The sequence below is a fragment of the Pteropus medius genome, unplaced genomic scaffold (assembly GCF_902729225.1).
Source record: "Pteropus medius unplaced genomic scaffold, Ma_sr-lr_union100, whole genome shotgun sequence".
Classification (NCBI taxonomy): domain Eukaryota; kingdom Metazoa; phylum Chordata; class Mammalia; order Chiroptera; family Pteropodidae; genus Pteropus; species Pteropus medius.
In genome coordinates, this window is record NW_024347791.1 from 947,537 (window position 1) to 968,245 (window position 20,709).

General features: G+C 47.6%; 1 protein-coding gene and 1 pseudogene across 2 annotated transcripts in view; one reads left to right on the forward strand and one right to left on the reverse strand.

The window, feature by feature from the left end:
* Window positions 1-12,494: 12,494 nt before the first annotated feature.
* On the reverse strand, window positions 12,495-12,613 carry LOC120615295 (uncharacterized; annotated as a pseudogene).
* A 3,882-nt stretch (window positions 12,614-16,495) lies between these two features.
* CARD10 (caspase recruitment domain family member 10) overlaps window positions 16,496-20,709 on the forward strand; it is a 25,133-nt gene continuing 20,919 nt past the window's right edge. Inside the window, exons 1-4 of one of the 2 annotated variants that reach the window (XM_039877744.1) lie at window positions 16,496-16,656; window positions 16,795-17,046; window positions 17,902-18,039; window positions 19,514-19,839. In XM_039877744.1, the coding sequence (XP_039733678.1) occupies window positions 16,518-16,656; window positions 16,795-17,046; window positions 17,902-18,039; window positions 19,514-19,839 (855 nt within the window). In that variant the 5' untranslated portion in view covers window positions 16,496-16,517. The remainder of the gene's footprint in view (window positions 16,657-16,794; window positions 17,047-17,901; window positions 18,040-19,513; window positions 19,840-20,709) is intronic. The other variant, XM_039877745.1, reaches the window with a different exon arrangement.

A 20,709-nucleotide genomic window follows, 5' to 3' on the forward strand; every position in this document is an offset into this window, starting at 1 on the left:
GAAAGGCAATAAGCTGAGGGCAGTTTCATTCTACATTCTTCCAGGGACGATGTTTGCATACACACCCACACACATATAATCCCACCCCCACCTTCATTTTTTAAAACCAAAAAGCGGCATGGAACATACATTTGTGCACTTGCTTTTGTCACTTAATGACGTTTTTGCATTGAATTCATATGATTACATATAATTTGCTTTGGATGGGTACAATTTTCTACTGACATACAATGCACACACACATACACATACATACACACATAAATTCTAAGCGTATGCAGAGTGAACACAACACGTAGCTAGAACCCAGACAAAGATACGGAACACAACCAGCCCCCCGTGAGCTCCCTGTGCCCCCTTCTAACTCTCTCCGCAAAGGGAACTACTGTCCCAACCTCTCCGACCTGGATCTGTTTTTCTCTCTCCATGGAATCATGTCCTCTTCTCTGTGCAGCTTCTTTCACTCAACAGTATGTCTGTGGGATCCGTCTGTGCTGCTCCCTGTAGTTGTACGGTATTTATTAGCATTGCTGTATAGTACTCCAGTGTGTGAATATACGGTATTTATTAGCATTGCTGTATAGTACTCCAGTGTGTGAATATACGGTATTTATTAGCATTGCTGTATAGTACTCCAGTGTGTGAATATCGGTATTTATTAGCATTGCTGTATAGTACTCCAGTGTGTGAATATACGGTATTTATTAGCATTGCTGTATAGTACTCCAGTGTGTGAATATACGGTATTTATTAGCATTGCTGTATAGTACTCCAGTGTGTGAATATACCAGACTTTGTTCTATCCATGCTACTATTAATGTACATTTGGGTAGTTTCCAGGTTCTGCCTATTACAAATAGTGTCACTACAAACATTCTAGTGTGGTATGTGTCTTTTGGAGAACATGTATGCACATTCCTGTTGGGTATATACCTAGAAATAGGAGTGCTGGGTCAAAGGTCTGCATATATTCTCTTTCCGCAGAAGCTGCCAAAAAGTCTTCCAAAGTGATAGTAACACTTGACATTGTCACCAGTGAGTTCTGACTACTCCACATACCACCCGCCTGTGGTACTGTCTGCCTTTTTCATTTTAGCCATTCTAGCCGGTGAATAGTACAATTGCATTGTGGTTTTAATTTGCATTTCCCTGATTACTAATGAAGCTGAGCATCTTTTCATGTGTTTATTGGCCGTTTTGGCTATTCTCTTTTATCTGCAAGTCTTTTGCCCATTTTACTATTGGGATGTTTGCCTTTTTCATGTCGATTTGTGGTTATTTATTCTGAGTAGTTTTTTTTTGCTGTATATTTGTGTTGCAAATATCCTTCCCACTTTGTGGGTTGTCTTTGAACTTTTCCAAATGTATTTTTTTCTTGTTGTTGAACATAGTTCTTAGTTTTAATAGAGTCCAATGTAACTTTTTAAAATGGTTAGTGCTTTCGTTTTTGGTTTAAAAAAACTGCCTGTTCCAAGGTCGTGAAGATGTTCCATTGTGCTTTCTTGTGAGGCTTTATCGTTTTAGTCTTTCATATTTAGGTCTGGAATTTATTTTTGTTTATAGGGTGAGGTAGGGGCTGTGGTAGGCTGAAAAACGGCTCTCGAAAGATGGGTGCATCCTAATCCCTGGGTTGTGAACTTTACTTTTACAGGTTTGATTAATTTAAGGATCATGAGATGGGGGAGATTAGCCTGGATTTTCTAGTTGAGACTTAAATGCAACCACATATATACTTATAAATGGGAGGCAGAAGGAGATTTTACACACACGTACACAGAAGCCATATGAAGATGGAGCAGAAAGAGATGGAGAGGTTTGAAGTTGCTGGCCTTGCGATTGGATTGGTACAGCCATTAAGGGAGGAATGCCGGCAGCTCCAGAAGCTGGAAGAGGTAAGCGGCAGGTCCCCTCCCAGAGCCTCCAGAGGGAGCTTGGCCTTGCTGACACCTTGATTTTGGCCCAGCGATACTGGTTTGGGACTTCTGGCCTCCAGAACTGTAAAGGAATAAAGTTTTATTGTTTTCAGCCACACATTGGTGGTAATTTTTTTTTTTTTCCAGCAGCCTAGGAACCTATGACAGGGCTTGAGATACATTCGGCACCCCCCTCCCATATTCTATCCAGTTGACCCAACACTGTTTCCTGAAAAGATCATCCTTCTCTCCCTGCACTGAAGCGTCACTCTGTCACAGATCAGGTGCGGGTTTCTTTCTGGACTCTATTCCCTGCCATTAGTCCGTTTGTCTGTTATCGTACCAACACCATCGTCGAACTTTCCATACTTACAATAGTTCTCGGCATCTGGTTCAGTAAGTTCTCTAGTTTTGTTCTTTGTATTTGTATTTTATATAAATGGCTTTTCCTTTGCATCTCCATAAACATTTTAGAATCAGCTTATTAATTTCGGGGAAAAAACTTCTAGGATTTTGATTGAGACCACATTAAATTTGCAGAGTAATTTGAGAATTGGTATGCTTATAATATTGTCTTTGAGCCCAGAAAAATGATATGTCCCTTGATTTATTTAGATTTTATTTAATTTCACACAAGAATGCTATTTAAAAATTTTTAATTGAGATAAAAGTCACATATCATAAAATTCACTCATTTTTTTTGATTTTTTTTATAATTAAGACTATTTTCCCTAGCTTTATTGAAATATAATAGACAATTAGTTCCTCATATTTACATTGTGCAATTCAATTAGTTTTTTCAATTATAGTTGGCATACAATAATATATTAGTTTCAATTATAGTTGGCATACAATAATATATATTGTATAGCATAGTGATTAGAGATCTATATAACTCACAAAGTGATCACCCCACTAAATCTAGTAGCCCCTTCCCCCTTACATATTTTTAACAACATTGTTGACTATTTTTCTCATGTTACACTTTATATCTCCATGACTATTTTGTATCTATCCATTTGTACTTAATCCCTTTGCCCTTATTCACCATCCCCCCAACCCCACTCCCATCTAGTAGCCCTCAAAATAGTCTCTGTATCTATGAGTTTGTTTCCATTTTTGCTGTTGTTGTCGATTGTATTCTTTAGATTCCACACGTATGTGAAATCATGTGGCATTTGTCTTTCTCTAGCTGACTCACTTCATTCAGCCCAGTACCCTCTGGGTCCATCAAGGCAACATCTTTCTCCATACCCTTCCTTTTAGTCCATGTGTGTCTTTTAATCTGAAGTGAGTCTCTTGTAGGCAGCATATGTAGGGGTCTTGTTTTCTTATCCATTCAGCCACTCTATCTTTTGGTTGGAGCACTTAATTCTTTTCCATTTGAAGTACTTGTTGATAGGAATGTAGTTATTACCATTCTTTTTTCATGTTTTTGATATATGTTTTTTTCCTCTTAAATAAGTCCCTTCGACAATTCCTGTTATACTGGCTTGGTGTTGATGAATTCCTTTAGCTTATTTTTGTCTGGGAAGCTCTTTATCTGTCCTTCAACTCCAAATGATAGCTTAGCTGGATAAAGTATTCTTGGTGGTAGATCCCGCGTTTTCATCACTTTGAATATTTTGTGCCAAGCCCTCCTGTCCTGCATAGTTTCTTTTGAGAAATCGGCTGCCAGTTTTCTGGGTGCTCCCTTGTAGGTAACTGGTTTTCTCTTGCTGCTTTTAAGATTCTCTCTTTGTAGTTAACCTTTGGCATTTTAATTATGTGTCTTTGTGTGGGCCTCTTTGAGTTTATCTTTTTTGGGACACTCTGAGCTTCCTGGGGTTGTATGTCTGTTTCCTTCACCAGGTGAGGGAAGTTTTCCATCATTATTTCTTCAAATGTATTTTCAACTTCTTGTTCTCTCTCTTCAGGTACCCCTTAATTTTGTTCCATAGGGTCCTTAAATTATTATATTCTTGGTTACTTTTTTCTTGCCGTTCTGATTGTGTGTCCTTGGCTTCCCCATCCTCTACATTGGTGGCTCGATCCTCTTCTTCATCCGTTCTGTTGATTTCCTCTAATATGCTCTTCATGTCAGATAATGTATTCTTTATTTCTGACTGGTTCCCTTTTATAATTTCCATTTCTATTTTTATGTTTTATCTCTTTGTTAAAGTTCTCACTTCCCATAATTTCACTGAGCATCTTTATAACCAGTGTTTTGAACTCTGCATCTGGTAGATGGCTTGACTCCATTATTCCTGGATCTCTGTTCTGTTCTTTGTCTTCCCGTTTTGGCTGCCTTTCTGTGTCTATTTCCATGTACTAATCAAAGCTCCTAAGTCTCCCGGTCATATTAGCATGGATTTGTGTAGTAGGTATCCAGCGGTACAGTCCTGAGAGGGGTTCAGCTGCAGGCCAAGTGTAGCCCCAGCTTGTGCCCCTCCAGGGCCACCTGTTAAGATTCAGCAAGCAATCCCCAGATGCTGTGCTTATAGTTACCTCAAGAAGTCATGCCAGAAACTAAGGCTAGCTGCCACCAGTGTGGGTCTTGGAGCTGCTCAGCAGGTGGCACAGGACTCGTAGAGGACGCAACTGGATGAGGCTTGGGTGGGGCCAAAATTCACTCGTTTAAAGTGTACAATTTAGTGGTTTTTTTTTTAATTTTTTTAGTATATTAGCAAAGCTATGCAGTCAGTCCCACTATCTAGGTTCCAGAATTTTATCACCCTCAAAAGCCCCCCTATCCATTAGTAGTCTTTCCCTACTCCCCCTCTCCAACCCCGGCAACCACCATCTGCTTTCTGTCTCTGCATTTGCCTGTGCTGGACTTTTCATACAGATGGAATCATACAACATATGGCCTTTCCTGTCTGGCTTTTTCACTTAGCATAATGTTTTCAAGGTTCACCCATGCAGTAGCACGTATCAGTACTTCTTTTATATGGCTGAATAATATTCTGTTGTATGGAAATACACGTTTTGTTTGTCCATGCATCAGTTGATGGACATTTGGGTTTTTTCCCCTTTTGGGCTTTTATGAATAGTGCCGCTGTGAATGTCATGTGTAAGTTTTTGTGTGGGCATTTATTTTCAATTCTCTCGGTTATTGTATACCCAGGAGTGAAATTGCTGGGTCAGATGGTAACTCTATCTTTAACTTTTTTTGAGAAACTGCTAAACTGTTTTTCAAAGCGGCTGCACTGTTTTACATTGCCACCAGCAATGTAAGAGGGTTCAAGTTTCTCCGCATCCTGGCTCACACTTATTGTTTGTCATTTTAATTACAGGCATCCTAGTGGGCGTGAAGTGGGATCTCATTGTGGTTTCTATTTGCATTTTCCTAATGACTGCTATACAATAATGTTTTGTAGTTTTCGGTGTAGAGGACTTGCCCACCTTTTGTTTAATTTATTCCCAGGAAGTCGATGTTTTTGATACTCTTAGAGATGGCTTCATTTTTAAAAATAGATTTTATGTTCTTGTGCAGTTTTAGGTTCACAGGAAAATTGAGTGGAAAGTACAGAGAGTTCCCATACGTCCCCTGCCTCCATACACACACGGCTTCCCCCACTGTCAACATCTTTTTATTTCAATTAGTGAAACTACATTGATACATGATCACCCAACATTCATAGTTTACATCACTCTTGGTGTTGTGCATTCTATGGGTTTTGACAAATGTGTAATAACATGTATCCATCACTATGGTACCATTCAGAATAGTCTCACTGCCCTAAAAATCCTCTGTGCTCTACTTATTCATCCCTGCTTCCTCCTAATCTCTGGTGACCTTTGATCTTTTTACTGTCTCTCTAGGTTTGCCTTTTCCAGAATGCCATAAAGTTGGAATCATATAGTATGTAGCCTTTTCATGTTGGCTTCTTTCACTTAGTAATATAGATGAGGTTATTCCATGTCTTGTCATGGGTTGAGTCTTTCTGGCACTGAGTAATATTCCACTGTGTGGATGTTAATACAGTTTGTTTACCTGTTCACCTATTGAAGGACATCTTGGTTGTTTCCATGTTTTGGCAATCATGAATAAAGCTGCTATAAACATCCCTGTGCAGGTTTTTGTGTGAACTTAGGTTTTTAAATCACTTGGGTAAATACTAAGGAGGGTGATTGCTGGGTCATATGGTAAGAGTGTGTTTAATTTTGTAAGAAACTGCCAAATTTTCCTTCAAAGTGGCCATACTATTTTTTCATTCCCACCAGCAATGAATGAGCATTTCTGTCACTCCACATCCTCGTCAGTATTTGGTGTCATCAGCGTTTTGGATTTTGGCTATTTTAATAGGTACAAGTATTATCTCATTGTTTCCTGCCACCCTTCAATCCCCCCACACAACATCCATGACCTATGGATGTTGCCATTTCCCTTTTAAGAACTGGCTCTCTGAATGCAGGGTGTCTCCCCCGATAGGGTGTCTCCCCCGACATGGGGCCTGGCACATCTGGGGTATGGTCCGTGGCTTCACCTGGGGTGCGAACCCAGGACCTTCTGTGTGTAAAGCAGACGTGCTAACCACTACACTATGGAGCCACCCCATCTCCTTGTGGTTTTAATTTGCAATTCTCTAATGACATATGACATTGAACATCTTTTCATATGTTTATTTGCCATCTGTACGTTTTCTTTGGAGGTGTCTATTCAGATCTTTTGCTCCTTTTTTTAGGTGAGTTGTTCGTTTTCTTATAGTTGAGTTTTAAAGTTTTGCATGTTTTGGATAATAGTCCTTTATTGGATATGACTTTTGGAATATTTTTTCCCAGTCTGTGGCTTGTCCTCCCATTTTCTTGACAGCATCTTTTGCAGAGCACAGGTTTTAAATTTTAATGAAGTCCAGCTTATCGATTATTTCTCTCCCGGATTGTCCCTTTGGTATTGTATCTAAAAAGTCATCACCAAACCTAAGGCCGTCTCGATTCTCTCCTATGTTATCTTCTAGGAGCTTAATGGTTTTAGTTTTAAAATGTTGTTTAATATTTGTGGCCAGTGGATAGAAATATAGTTGATTTTGTATATTGATCCCATCTCTAGTGACTTTGCTAAATTCAGGTAAATTTGTTGAGAGATGTGGGTTAAAGTCTCCTGCGATGACTACAGATTTGCCTGTCCCTTCTCTTAGTTTTATTAAGTTTTGCTTGTGTTTTGAAGCTCTTCTGTTGATGCATACACAGTTGGGATTATGATATCTTCCTTTTTGAAACGTCCCTTTTATTTCTAGATTGTTTCTTACCTTAAAGTCTACTCGGTAACATTGGGACAGTTACGGTAGAGGTTTTCAGTTCTTGTTTGTGTGGGATATTTCTTTCTATCCTTTTGTCTTCAACCTTTCTGTATTCTTATATTTAAAACATGTCTCTTGTAAATAGCTTATAGTTAGGTTTGTAATCGTTATCTGGCTCGATAATCTTTTACTTAGAATATTTGGAGTAATTAAAAAAAACCCCACGTTTCAATTTAATCAGCATGAATTGGGTCTTTGAAAGATAAATTAGTTGGTTTACACTTTCCCCACTTCCCTTCCGACCCACTTCCCAGTCACTATTGTTCCTACTATTTTTGCTTCGTTCGAGTTTATAACATTTAAATTGTGTGTTTTTTTTTTTTTTAACCATCATTTCTTCACTTGCTTAGTTTTACTTCTCCATCTCAGTGGACTCGTTACTCACCTCAGTCTTTTTCCCTCAGCTCCTCCCCTTCTGAGTTTGTTTTGTTTAGAGGCGTCTCTTAGTTGGTTGCTTGTCATTATCAAGTTGCTTTTCAAGAAGGGCTCACATACGCTTTAGGTGATTACTTTGAACTTAACAATATGAAATCACCTTCATAAAGATATAAACCCACAAAATAAAGCAAAACCAAATAAAACGACAGCAAGATGCTCCTGCGGACTCCCCATCGTATCTAGTGTTTGCTTTCGTTCCATTTCTCCCTGGATCTGTCTTAGAAACGGTGGCTTTTATTTAGTGAGATTTCATTCAAAACACTGGTTTCCACTTCACTTCCAATAGATCGGCTAAGATTCGACTGGCCCCGTGAGGTGTTGGCGAGGGAGGGGCGCCGGTGGGAGGGTAACATGGCACATGCATACGGCAAGTCTACGTGGCCGATACGCTGAGGCTGAACGTACGCCCACCCTACGACCGAGCAAGCCCACTCTTGAGGATGAGTCCAACACATATGCTTATCAGACGACGTGTATGTGACTGTTCGTAGCCTCCAAACAGGAACTAGCCAAATGCCCACTAGACAGTATAGCCATACGATGGAATATTATTCAGTAATGAGAACGGACAATCCACAAGAACACGTGGAGGAATCTCACCGACATGCGGTGAATGAAAGTCTCCAGAGACGAAAGAGCACGCACTGTATGATTCCATTTATGTGAAAAACAAAAACAGGTGAAACCAACCCGTGACGATGGCAGACAGAAGAACAGCTGCCTGCAGGAGGTGCTGGCTGGGTGCTGGAAGCTTTCCGCGTCTTGACCTGGGCGGCGGTCTCCGAATGTTCCATAGGTGAAAATGCATGAGCTCCCGCTGAGGGTCTGTGCATCTAACATGTTTTACACTTAAGTAAAACGTTTTTTAAAAAGTTTGAGGCATAAGTCACCTTCACCCAGGATTTGGAGACTGAATCTGCTATGCACAGGCAGAGCAGGCTCTGATCTAGCTCCGGTCACCCACTGTGACAGAAAGAATTTTCTAAAAATGTCCTGCATGGTATTTTACACTCCCTGCATGCTCTCCCAGAACTTTGCCAGTCCTCCATCAAGAGGTACCATCTATGCCCTGTCATCTTCTCCTCAAACTGGGTGAGATCGTACCTGCTTTGACCGCAGGGTATGACAGAGGTGACACTGGCTGACCGCCAAGGCCAGGTTGTAAAGGGCGATGGCTTCCTCTGGTTTTCTTTTGACATATGTCTTTGAAACCACCATGTAGGAAGCTGGCTGTCCTGGTGCCACCATGCAGTGAGACCACAGAAAGATAGGTGCCTGAGGAGCCTCAGTTGTCCAGCCTCTAGCGCCCCTTTGAGCTGTGCCTACGATACCATGCGAGCAGAGAAGAGCTACCTAACTGCACATTCACAAGCTACACTGATGGTGGTGGTTGTTTTACGCCACTGTGTCCTGGGGTGGATCGACATGCACCGATAGGTAACTGGAGCCCCTGGTAACTATTCCCCAGGGCTTCCTCCAGGCTCTCTCTACCTCAGCCAGGCTGGCTGCACCCGGGTCCACTCTGTTCCCTAAGGCAGGAATGGGCTCCCCTGTCTGTGGTGCAGGAATCCATCCCCTTCCTCCAGGAAGGCTTTCCGTTTACAGAGTTGGGCAGTGTTTAAAAGCAAGCTGATGATGGGGGAGGCCCTGCAGGTACAGGGTGGGAGGTATACGAGAAATCTCTGTATCTTTCTCTCAATTTAATTGTGATCCTAAAACTGCTCTAAAATAAAAGGTCTATTAAAAAACAACAAAAAAAAGCAAGCTGACTCCAAAACCAGACTGAGTCTGGGTCCGAATTCCACATCTCTTACTTCCCAACTGGATGCCCATGGGCAAGCTACTTAACCCAGAGCCTCGGTTTCCCCATCCATAAAATGAGGTCATAATAGTGGCTACTTCCCAGGTCTGGTGTGAGGATTAAAGGGATTCGTCTATGGAAAACACTGAGAATGACCCCAGCACACAACAAGCATTCTGCAATGTTGGCAATTATTATTATTGCCCCAGACCCTGAGATCCTGTCACCTCTGAGCTCTGGGAGTTACTCAGTGTGTGAGACGCATTGGAAACTTAAATATGTATTATCATTCATTTGTTCTACCCATATCTCTGGAGTACCAGCTGTGTGCCAGGCACTGGGCTAGTCTCTAGAGGTATGGCAATGAAGGAGGTGGGCGCCGTCTTTGCCCTTGGGGGCTTACATTCTGTTGGGGATGGAAGTAGACAAATGTATCAAAGATTTGACAGGTTGTCATGAGAGCTCAAAGGGCAAAAATAAGGTGGAGACAGAAAAGTAGTTGGAGGACAGGGGAACTTCTCTGGGGAGGAGACATCTCAGCAGAAACTCGAAGAGGACGGGGGAGCCAGTCTCCAGGAAAGGGGAGGGGAAAGCATTTCAGACGGAGGAGGAGAGACTAGTGCTGAGGTTCCTGTGGGGTCCAGGGGTGTCGGGACTTAGGCAGGATGAGGGGGAGGTGGCGCAGGCTGCGAAGCGGGCAGAATCAAGCAGTCTTCCCAGTAGATAGAGCCCTGGTGGATTGCAACAGCCAACGCTATGCTGGACACCTATCATGTGCAGGGCACTTTATGTGAAAGACCTCGTTCCATCCTTGCAACAGCCCAATCCCATAGGGACTAGTATCCCTTGCATTTTACAGGTAAGGAGACCGAGGCACTGAGAGAGGGGTTTGAATGCAGACAGTCTGGCTCCAGAGCCTGTGCCAGGCTGCAGGTTCATTTTATTTAGGCCACCCCCACTGCGCGGGTGAGGACGACGAGGCCCAGGAAGGAGGTTCCAGCTCCATGAAGCCCAGTCACAAATTAGGGATTTGGACCTGGTTTCCTTTTCTTCCTGGAGGCTGCTCATTCTCTCAAGAGCGAGCTGAAGTCACCAGGTTCCTGGTTGGCACAGAGCAGCTTTGCCTGTGGCCTTGGCTTCCTCACTTGAACCTGGGACAGTAACAGGCCTGCCCCTGGGGTTGCGTGCGATGGAATGAGCTCAGCACTCAGCATGAAGTTGGAGTTCCTTCGGTGACTGCCAGTGGGGTGATTATTCACTGGCCTGTGGGCAGGACCCGCCCACTGCCCTCATCTCCTCCCCTGGTGGGAGGGTCTGAGTCATGGGGACTACGGTGAGACGGACTGATGGCTGGGAACGGTGCAAGTTCCAGCAAGTGAGAGGAATGAGGGGCCCTTTGGGAGCATAACATGAGATTTCCCACCCCTGGGCTTTTGCACTGGCAGCTCCCGCTGCCTGGACCGCCCTTCCCTCTCTTGCCTCTCCCTCAGCTTTAGTTTTTGATATCCCTGGGCAAGGTTGGGGCTCTTCTTACCGCTTTCGGCCCAGGGCAGGTGTGTGTGGGGGACCTGGTTTCATCTTCCCCCTGCCTAGCTCAGCTCATACGGGGCTGGGCAGGCCCCCGTCTCCCATGCTTAGCCCAGCACCGATGGTCTCGGCCCTATGGCTGCACACGTTCTAGCTGTTTTCTTACCTGAAAAATGAGGCGGCGAGAAAACAGCTAGAACATGTCACAGGAGGACCTACCTTGGGGGGTCGGTTAGAAGATTTAAGGAGCTAATTCTGGGAAACGCTTGTACACAGTATGTCCTGAATATGATGCGCTCTTAAAACTGTTTGCTATTGTTGTCATCGAATGCCAGCTCTGTGCCAAGCACTTTGCATAAAGTCATTCATTTAACCACATACAACAGCTATTGTCTCCGCTTCTCCCTCCCACTCGGGGTCACGATTTCATTGAAGGAACAGGACTGGGATTTGAACCATGGTCTACGTGATCCCACGTTTGGTCCCAGCAGGCAACAGAGGAAGGCAAGCAAGCCAGCAAGCCAGTGGGGCCCCAGTGATTCAGAGCAGGCAGGTCCCCCAGCCCGCCCTGTCCTACTGACTCAGCCAGGATGATTCCTCAGGCCTTCTTCTGGAATGTGGGGCTCTAGGCAGCATTCTCAGGTGGTCACCTCCACCGGGATGCCCTCCCTAGAGAGCTGGCAGGCAGTTCGAGCTCCCACAGAGGCCTTTGGCAGTGTCCTGTGTCCCTTGAGGGTTTCCATCTTCTGTCGGGAGGAGGGTTGGTGGCTTGCCCAGATGGACATCTCCCTCTGATGATGGAGTGGTGTAGGGGGGAAACCGAGGCACAGAGAGGACCAGTGATATGGCCAGGTGGCACAGCCACAGTGAGAAGGGCCGGGCAGAGAAGACCAGCTTCAACCTCAGCCCTTTACCCGTCTTCTCCTGGCTCTTCTCAATGCTCATCCCAGCCTGGAACCCCTAGCCAGGGATCCGCCTGCCTCGCTCAGCTCCCAGCCCCATGCTGAGCCCAAAGACAGGCAGGCACAACTCTCTCTGTAACTGATCCCAACAGGGATGAGGATGAGTCACTATTTCTACTCCCGGCCCCGCCTTCCCCATACCAAGGCTGTTGGGGGTAGCCGTGGGGGAAAAGGAAGGTAAGAACAGAGCCATCCCCACTTCCTCTGGCCACTGCAGAGTTCCCAGCATCATGTGATCCCGGAGGACCACTCCTGCAGGCCATTCCCAGGGCTCACTCAGGCCACTGCAGCCTTGGGTCTTAGTTTCTCCAATTTCTGTCAAATGGTAGTATTTTTTTCCAGTTTTATGGAGATATATTGACATATAACATTATATTAGTTTAAGGTATACAACATCATGATTTATGTATATATTGTGAAATGATGACCACAATAAGTTTAGTTGACATCTATCGCTTCACATTGTTACAAACTGTTTTTATTTATTTATTTATATTTTTTAGATGAGGCGACCCTTGGTTGACCTCACAGATTGCAAGGACCTTGTCAGCTTACAATCCCTTATATGTTATGCCTACAGCACCTGGTCTTTCTAGGGGGTCTCCCATCCAAGTACTAACCAGGCCCGCCCCTGCTTAACTTCCAAGATCAGACAGGATCGGGCTTGTTCAGGGTGGCATGGCCGTAGACACAAACTGTTTTTTTTCTTGTAAGGAGAACTCTTAGGATCTACTCTCTTAGAAACTTTCAAATATATGATGCAGTATTGTTACCTACAGTCACCATGCTGTACATCACAGCCCCAGAACTCAGTAATCTTGCAACTGGAAGTTTGTGTCTTTTGACCCCCTTTGCCCATTTTCCACACCCTTGGCAGCCACCAATCTGTTCTCTGTTTCTGAGTCTTTTTTTTTTAAGATTCCACACATAAGTGGGATCATACAGTATTTGTCTTTCTGTCTGACTTATTTCACTTAGCATAATGCCCTCCAGTCTCATCCGTGTTATCACAAATGGCAGGATTTCCTTCTTTTTTTTTTTTTTTTTTATGACTGATGTAAAACAGTAGTCACAAAGACCCTTCCAGCCCAGACTCCTGGGACTGGTTACAACAGACTCCCCAGGCTCCTTCCATCCCCAGCCTCATAGAATAGGTCTCAGGGAGGGGACCTACTCCATTGAGGTACCCTAAGGAGACATTGAGCAGTGGGGAGGGAGACAAAGTGCCATCAGTGTGCAGGCCGGGGTGGGGGGCCCAGGTTCCCCACATACCCACATTTACAGTCTGGCAGAAGAGGTAAATCAAAGCTCCAATTCCTGGGATGTGATCAGAGGCTGCTAAAGAAGAAGAGAGAGGGTGCTGGAGCCTGGGGCATCCTTGAAGCATGAATGAAAAAGTCGATCCCTGCCTCTGTGGGCTTTGTGGCTGGTGTAAAGAAGACGATAATAATACAGTATTATGAATGATACGTGGGAAAACCAAAGCCTTGACAATGACCTGCATGGCCTTCCGCTTTGTACCCCGTTTCCTTTTCCGACCTCCTCTTCTTTCCTATGCCATTCCTCATGCTCACTGTTCTTGGTACATTCTGGCCCACTCCTGCTGACCAGGGACATTTCTGTTCTTGGAGTGGAAGCAGCAATGAAGAGGTAAAGAAAGCAAGAAATGGGAAATGTCTGCTGGAGTCAAGTGCCGAGAAGAAAATAGCACAGAGGGGTTTGAGCAGGTACATGGGAACCGTGCAGGGGGGCTCTCCCTGTGTGGATGCTCACGTCGCAAAGGAGGTGCCATCTGATGTGAGACCCGAAGAGCTAGGAGGAGCCTCAATGCTAAGAACTGAGGGACAAGAATTTTAGGCAGAGGGAACAGACTGGACGAAGGCCCTGAGGTAGAAAAGCTGACCAGTTTCAGGAAGAGATTGAGGCCAGTGAATGGGACCATGGGAGAAGAGTGTGGAGCAGCCGGCGTTTGTATTTTATTCCACTTACGTGGGAAACCTTTGGAGGGTTTTAAACAGGAGAGGAAACTGTGCTGTTTTTAAAGTGATCCCACTGGCTACAGAGGGGACTGTAACCCAGAGCCCTGTGGGTGAGCGGGGGTGAGGCCTGGACCATTGGGGTCAGAGGTGGTGGGTCGTGGACTGGTTTGGGACCTGGGGATGTGTTTTGCTATGAAGCAGAAAGAGGACTGGTGTCCCTATGCCCATGTCACAGCTCAGAGGCCGTCTCTGCATAGGGAGACTAGTATGCCTATTTTACAGATGCAGAAATTGTGATGGGAAGGCATTTATCCAAAGGAGACATAACTGAAGTTAAATGTAGATCCCTAGGGCACTTTCTCTGCTTCTAGACAGTCTCCCTCTCAAGGTGTGGCTGAGATTACTCAGCACCTGGTGTTTGCAGACAAGGAAATTGAGGCTCCAAAGAATAGCACTCCTGGCAGTGAGCCTGGGACAGAACCCGGGGCTCCTGGCACAGGGTCTAGACCTCCCGTCTCCCCGCCGTGGTCCCTGCCTTCCTGGTGTGGCTGTAGAGAGAAGATAAACAGGGCAGAACTCACAAGAGAACAATAATAGAGGTGATGCTTAATTGCACATTTCCACCCTCAGTGCTGTGGATGCCCAGGGACTGGAGGCGGATGAGGAGGCTCTGCTTTGAGGGGAAGCGGGTCCATCCCCACCTGCCTCCCACCTGGCTTGATGCCCACTGTGGGCGAGTGTGAATGTGTGTAACTGGGCATGTGAACAAACGTGAGCATGGTGCCCGCGGGAACTGCGGCTTCTTCAGGAGTGTCAGGCCCCCAGGGGGACTCAACAACTCCTGCTTGGATCCAATGACCGCTTGCTTCTCTGTCCACTTACCTACAGGTCCCTCGGTGTCTACAGGTCCCTCGGTGTCTATGCCTTCTCTCAGAGCCTTGCTTAGGCTTCTTGATGAGAAAATAATTAACCACAGACTCATTTTGCAAGACTTGCATCTCGTTCTCCTGGCCAAGTTAAAATATTCACAACGTGCAGGGCTGCTGGTGGGAGGAGTGCAAGAGGCCAAGGGCACCCTGGGTCACGGAGAGGAAGAGGTGTGTTTGGAGGGAGCCTGGGCACAGAGCTTGGGAGAGGAGAAAGGGGGGGGCGGGGCTCTGGCCTTGTCCCACTGCGGCCTCACCATGTGAATCTGGGCAATTTCCTTGCCCTGTTGGGTCTCTGCCTCTTCCTCTGTGAATTGAAGAATTTGCACTAGAATTCAGCACTTCTAAAGCATTTCCCCCGGATGTAAACAGGTGATCCTCAAAACAAAAACAAAGTGAAAATAATTAATTATTATTAATGGTTAATTAAGTTTGGGAAATGACACCAGAATATAGAAAGTCAAAACAGTTTCCTTAATGCAGGAGTTTTCAGAGCCTTTAGTCTTTGAAAACTTATTTTTGGGGGACAAATAACACATGCACATGGCATTTAATCCTGATGGTATGGAAGGCATTTGGGGAGCTCACGGCTCTTTCCCCTGCCCGTTCTGCCCTTTCCATATCTGCTCTCAGCAGGCACCATTAGCAATTTCCAGTGCACAGAGAGATAGTAACACACCAGCAGATGTGGGTATAGACTTCCTCATAGTAAGTGACCGTGAGTTTCCCAAGGGGGGGAGTACCCACGCAGCATTTTTCAGACTTACTCGACTTTGACCATGGACCCACTCCTAAGCATTTCTGAGTCCAGCCTCTGGAGGAATATTCTTTGGGAAATGTGGGGTCCCTGGTCCCCATGTTCTCTGATGAGACTTTATGTAGGTGAGGAGTTAGAGGTCTGAGAGTTCAGACTCCCTTCTCTGAGGTAGCCTTTGCTGTCCACAGGCGGTTGGCGGGAAGCTTGAGGGAAGATGCCAGAGCTGGCAGTCTATTTGGGAACACTGAGGCCCAAGAGGGCAAGCATTTGCCCAGGTCAGGAGCGGGTCAGAGGGCCGGGCAGGATCGGGATCTACTGCTCCCACGCAGTGCTCCCACGCAGAGTGCCCCAGTGGCCTCACAGCTGAGCAGGGCCATAGAAGTGCTTTGGACATGGGAGAGCCCTGGAGGAGAGACCTGTGGGTGTTCTCCGAAGCGTGGGAGTCTTCACCTCACACTTCAAGGTCATTTCCTGGGAAACGGAGCAGGCAGGGTTGTGACCGGGTGTGTGACATATGCACAGGGTGAGTGTGATGTGTAGGTTGTGTGGGACCACTGTGCTGTGGGAGCTCTAGGTGTGATGCCGTGTGCTGGTGGGACATTGTGTGCTGGAGTGACCTGAGCGTCCTGCCGAGGTTCGCGCCAGGTAGGAGCCGGAGCCTCGCGGGGTGGGTGGGGGGCGTGCTGTGGGCGTGGGGAGCGGCGCCGGGAGACCGGGAAGGTGTGTCGCGGCGTGCGGGAGAGTGTGAGCGTGCGTGTCCCGCCCCGCCCCGCCCCGAGGCCGGGCAGGTGTGGGCGGGCCGCGCGGACCCCGCCAAGCTCGGCCGGGGAGAGCCGGCGGGAAACAGGAAGCGGTGGGAGGCGCCGCCGGACGGCGGGGAGGCAGGGCGTGCGGGTGGCTGGCCGGCCGGACTCTCGCCGGCCCGGGCGGCGATGTGGGGCGGTCCGGGCAGCCCCGGCGGCCGCGGGGACGGGGGCGGAGCCGCGGGCGCGGCGGACAACGCTCCCCTGCGCCGGCGGAGCCGCCGCCCGAGCGCAGAGCCGGGAGCCCGAAGCGGCTGCGGCGTGCGGGGTGAGTCGGGGTCGCGGGGGCCGCGGGGGCCGCGGGGACACCCGGTGGCCAGTCGGGAGGGCGGCGCCCCGAGGTGGGCTCAGCCGGCGCCCCGTACCCTGGGTCACCCCGCTGATTCCCGGTGCTTCTGGTCCGCAGACCCCGAGGACGCAGTCATGCCGGGCGGGGCCGAGGCGGCGGAGGCCGAGGAGGAGGCTGGGGCCGGCTCCGGGTCCGAGGCGGAGGAGGACGCGCTGTGGGAGCGGATCGAGGGCGTCCGGCACCGGCTGACGCGCGCCCTCAATCCGGCCAAGCTCACGCCGTATCTGCGCCAGTGCCGGGTCATCGACGAGCAGGACGAGGAGGAGGTGCTGAGCACCTACCGCTTCCCGTGCCGCGTCAACCGCACCGGTGAGCCACGGGGGCTCGGGGGGTCGGGCCTGAGCCGGCGGTGACCCCTAGTGCTGCGCACAGGACCCTGGGGCGCGAGGCCAAGGGCTCTGGTCCCCACATCCGTAGAGGGAGATGGCTGGTGTGCCCACCATCCTGCCTCCTCCCAAACCATCATTACGACCCAGCGAGTCTGCGGCGCCCACACCGGCGTCAGGGTTTTATCTGTCTTGGGGTTTCCTCCCACTTCCTGGGCCCACAGTAGGGTAGGGGGTTGGATGTGGTCTCCAGGGCAGGCTAGGCCTGTGACCTCCGGGTCACAGCTGCTGGACTTGGCGTCCTCTGTTCTCTTTGATCTCCTCCGTCTCTCTGCCTCCTCCCTCTGGGAACCATACACTCTTTGGAGAGTCACTTTCCCTCAAGTGCTTAAGACCCATCTCAGCTGAATGAGGGTCTCCTCTCCCACAGGGTGTGTCTTTGAACCAGGGCTGGCAAAAGGTTGAGGGTCTAATGGACTTCCAGGCATTGACCAATGGAAGAAATATTTTACTTTCGGTCTGGGGATAGACGGGGCTTCTCCGTGTCCTTGAAAAGGCAGGCAGTGTTTGCTGGCCCTGCATCTGTTCGTGTGTGGGGAACAGGCAGGGGTTTGGGGCCCTGTTGAAGCACAGGTGCCATGGGGGTGGGGTGGGGTCCTGGCCTTCCTGGCTGTGGCCGACAGGCTTTGCCCCTGATGTGTTGAGACAGGTCCCTGTGTGTGTTAATGGCTTAAAAATCTGGGGAACTTGAACCCTGGAACATTGGCGGGAGAGGAAGTGGCCAGGTGCTCCGGGAAGCCCCCAGCTTGAATCCTGGGCACGCTCTCACCACTCCCAGGGCGTCTGATGGACATCTTGCGCTGCCGTGGCAAGAGGGGCTACGAGGCCTTCCTGGAATCCCTGGAGTTCTACTACCCCGAGCACTTCACGCTGCTCACTGGCCAGGAGCCTGCCCAGCGCTGCTCCATGATCCTCGGTGAGTCGGTCCAGCCTGGGTGCCGCCCTCAGACACCACCACAGATGTTCCTTGCCCCATTCCTGTCAGGGAGGCACTCCCATTATCCCTGTTGACCACATGGAGAGACTGAGGCACAGAGAGGGTTTGCCCAAGGTACCACAGCAGGCTGAGCACGGGGCTGGGGTTCTAATCTAGTTAGTCTAGGTTGGGAGCCCATAAACCTAACAAAACTCTTTCCTCCTTAAATTGTTTTTGGACATGTATGTGTCAGACATACATGGAGTTACAGTCTCTTGTGTAAAAAATTCAAACACTCCAGGTGACTTTAGAATAAAAAAGGTCTTTACTTCTTCCTTCAGCTCTACTCTGCTGGGAACAGCCTGGCAAGTCTCCCTTTTCTTTGCATTTACACACACACACACACACACACACACGCACACGCACGCGTGATCATCCTACATGTATTGCTCCGTATTTTGCTTTTTCTCAGAACAATGGATTTTCGTGATTTTTCCACATCTGTTACATGTGTTTTAAATGACTACATAGTATTCGTTAGTGACATTGTGCCATAAGTCATTTAACTGGGTCCCTGTTGATGATATCTAGGTCGTTTCTAGTTTTGCAACATTACAAACAATGCTGGGAACATCATTCTATGTGCATCTTTGTGCAAATGTGTATCTCAGGAGGAGAGGTTCTGAGAAGTAAAATTTCTCAAAGAGTATGTGTATTTCACATATTAAATCAACATACATCCCACCAGCAGTACCCTCATGCATCATGGGGATAATTTAAAACATTTTTACCAATGTGACATGTCAAAATAATGTTATTTTGCGTTTGTCCTTCTTGAACTACTTAAGAGATGTAGTTCACAGTTTACTAGTTAGTAAACCTTGGGCAAATGACTTGACTTTTTTGTGCCTCGGTTTTCCTGTCATTAAGATGGATACAATAATAATACTTATCTTAAGTGTTATCATGAAGATTAAATAAATTAATATATATATATCTAGCCCAAGAATAAAGTTAAATGTTAGTGACTATTACTATTATTATTGCTAGTGAGTTAGAGCATATTTTCCTATGTTTGTTAGCCATTTTTGGGGGAGACTTACCTGCTGATGGTTTTTACCCATATTATTATTTAGTTGTTTATCTTTTTTATTGATTTGTAAAAGCTCTTTATATATTGTGGCTCTGAATCCTTTGTCATATTTTCCTCCCACTCAGTTGCTTGTCTTTTAACTTTGTTACACCTTTCATCATTCAGAAATTTTAACCTTTTTTTATGGCTTTGTCCATCTTTCCTTTTATAGCGCCTGGAGTTTATGCCTCGTTTAGGAAGGCCTTCCTCACTCCCAGATTATCAAAATATATTCCAGAATTTCTTTCTCGTGTTTTTACAGTTTGGCTTTTTCTGTGCAGTTTGCCATTCCCCCGGATTTTATTTGCCTGACTTGACTTTTCTCTCCCATGTCCCTGGCAGATGAGGAGGGGCCCGAGGGCCTGACCCAGTTCCTGATGACGGAGGTGCGGCGGCTTCGGGAGGCTCGCAAGAGCCAGCTGCAGCGGGAGCAGCAGCTGCAGGCCCGGGGCCGGGTGTTAGAGGAGGAGCGGGCAGGGCTGGAGCAGAGGCTGCGGGAGCAGCAGCAGGCTCAGGAGCGCTGCCAGCGGCTGCGGGAGGACTGGGAGGCAGGCAGCCTGGAGCTGTTGCGGCTCAAGGATGAGAACTACATGATCGCCATGCGTCTGGCACAGCTCAGCGAGGAGAAGAACTCGGCCGTGTTGCGCAGCCGTGACTTGCAGCTGGCGGTAGGCCCTGGGAGACCGGCGGGGTAGAGTGGGGAAAGGGATGACCTTTGCAGAAACCGACGGTGATGTGGTAGCCGGCTTGTGTTCCAGAGCTACCACCTGCCAGCTATTGGACCATGGGCGAGTCCCTTCATGGATCTGTGCCTCAGCGTTTTCATCTGCAGTGTGGGGGTGTTGATGGTACTTATTTCATCGAGTTATGACCATGGTTCTCAACCCGGGGGGTGGGGCGGTGGGTGGTTTTGCCCCCCAGAAGCATTCGTCCATTTCCAGAAATATTTTTGGTTGGTATAACTAGGAGTGGGATATTGGCATCTAGTAGGTAGAGGTCACAGGGAAGCTGGTAAACATCCTGCTAAACAGTGCACAGGACAGCCCCACAACCAAGGGTTAGTGAGCCCAAAACAGCAGTAAGTACCAAGGTGAAGAAGCCTTGGGTTACGAGGGGTCCACGAGTTTAAGGCAGGTACAGTTCCTGGCACAGAGTTAGTGCTCAAAATCTGTATCATCGTTAGCCATCGTTGTTAGTATTTTTAAGTGCTGCTGTGTGCCACGCAGGTGACATGTATCATGCCATATGATCCCAAGAAGACACCATGCACTAGGTTCTCGTTTTGAAACACAGCCACTGAGGCTTCGATTGTAAAGGGACTTGCTCATCACAAAGCCAGGAAATGGAACAGCCTGGATTTGACCCAGTTCTGCCTGGCACCAGTGCTGGCCCCCGCCCCATGATGTTTTTCTGCCCGCTCCCGTCCAGGTGAAATCTCACCCAATCCTCTCCAGCAGCGGGTGAGGCTGCTTCTCTTACAGGCCTGGAAACCGAGCCTCACTTTCTTGGTTTCTTATTGGCACTTAGCATGAGGATGA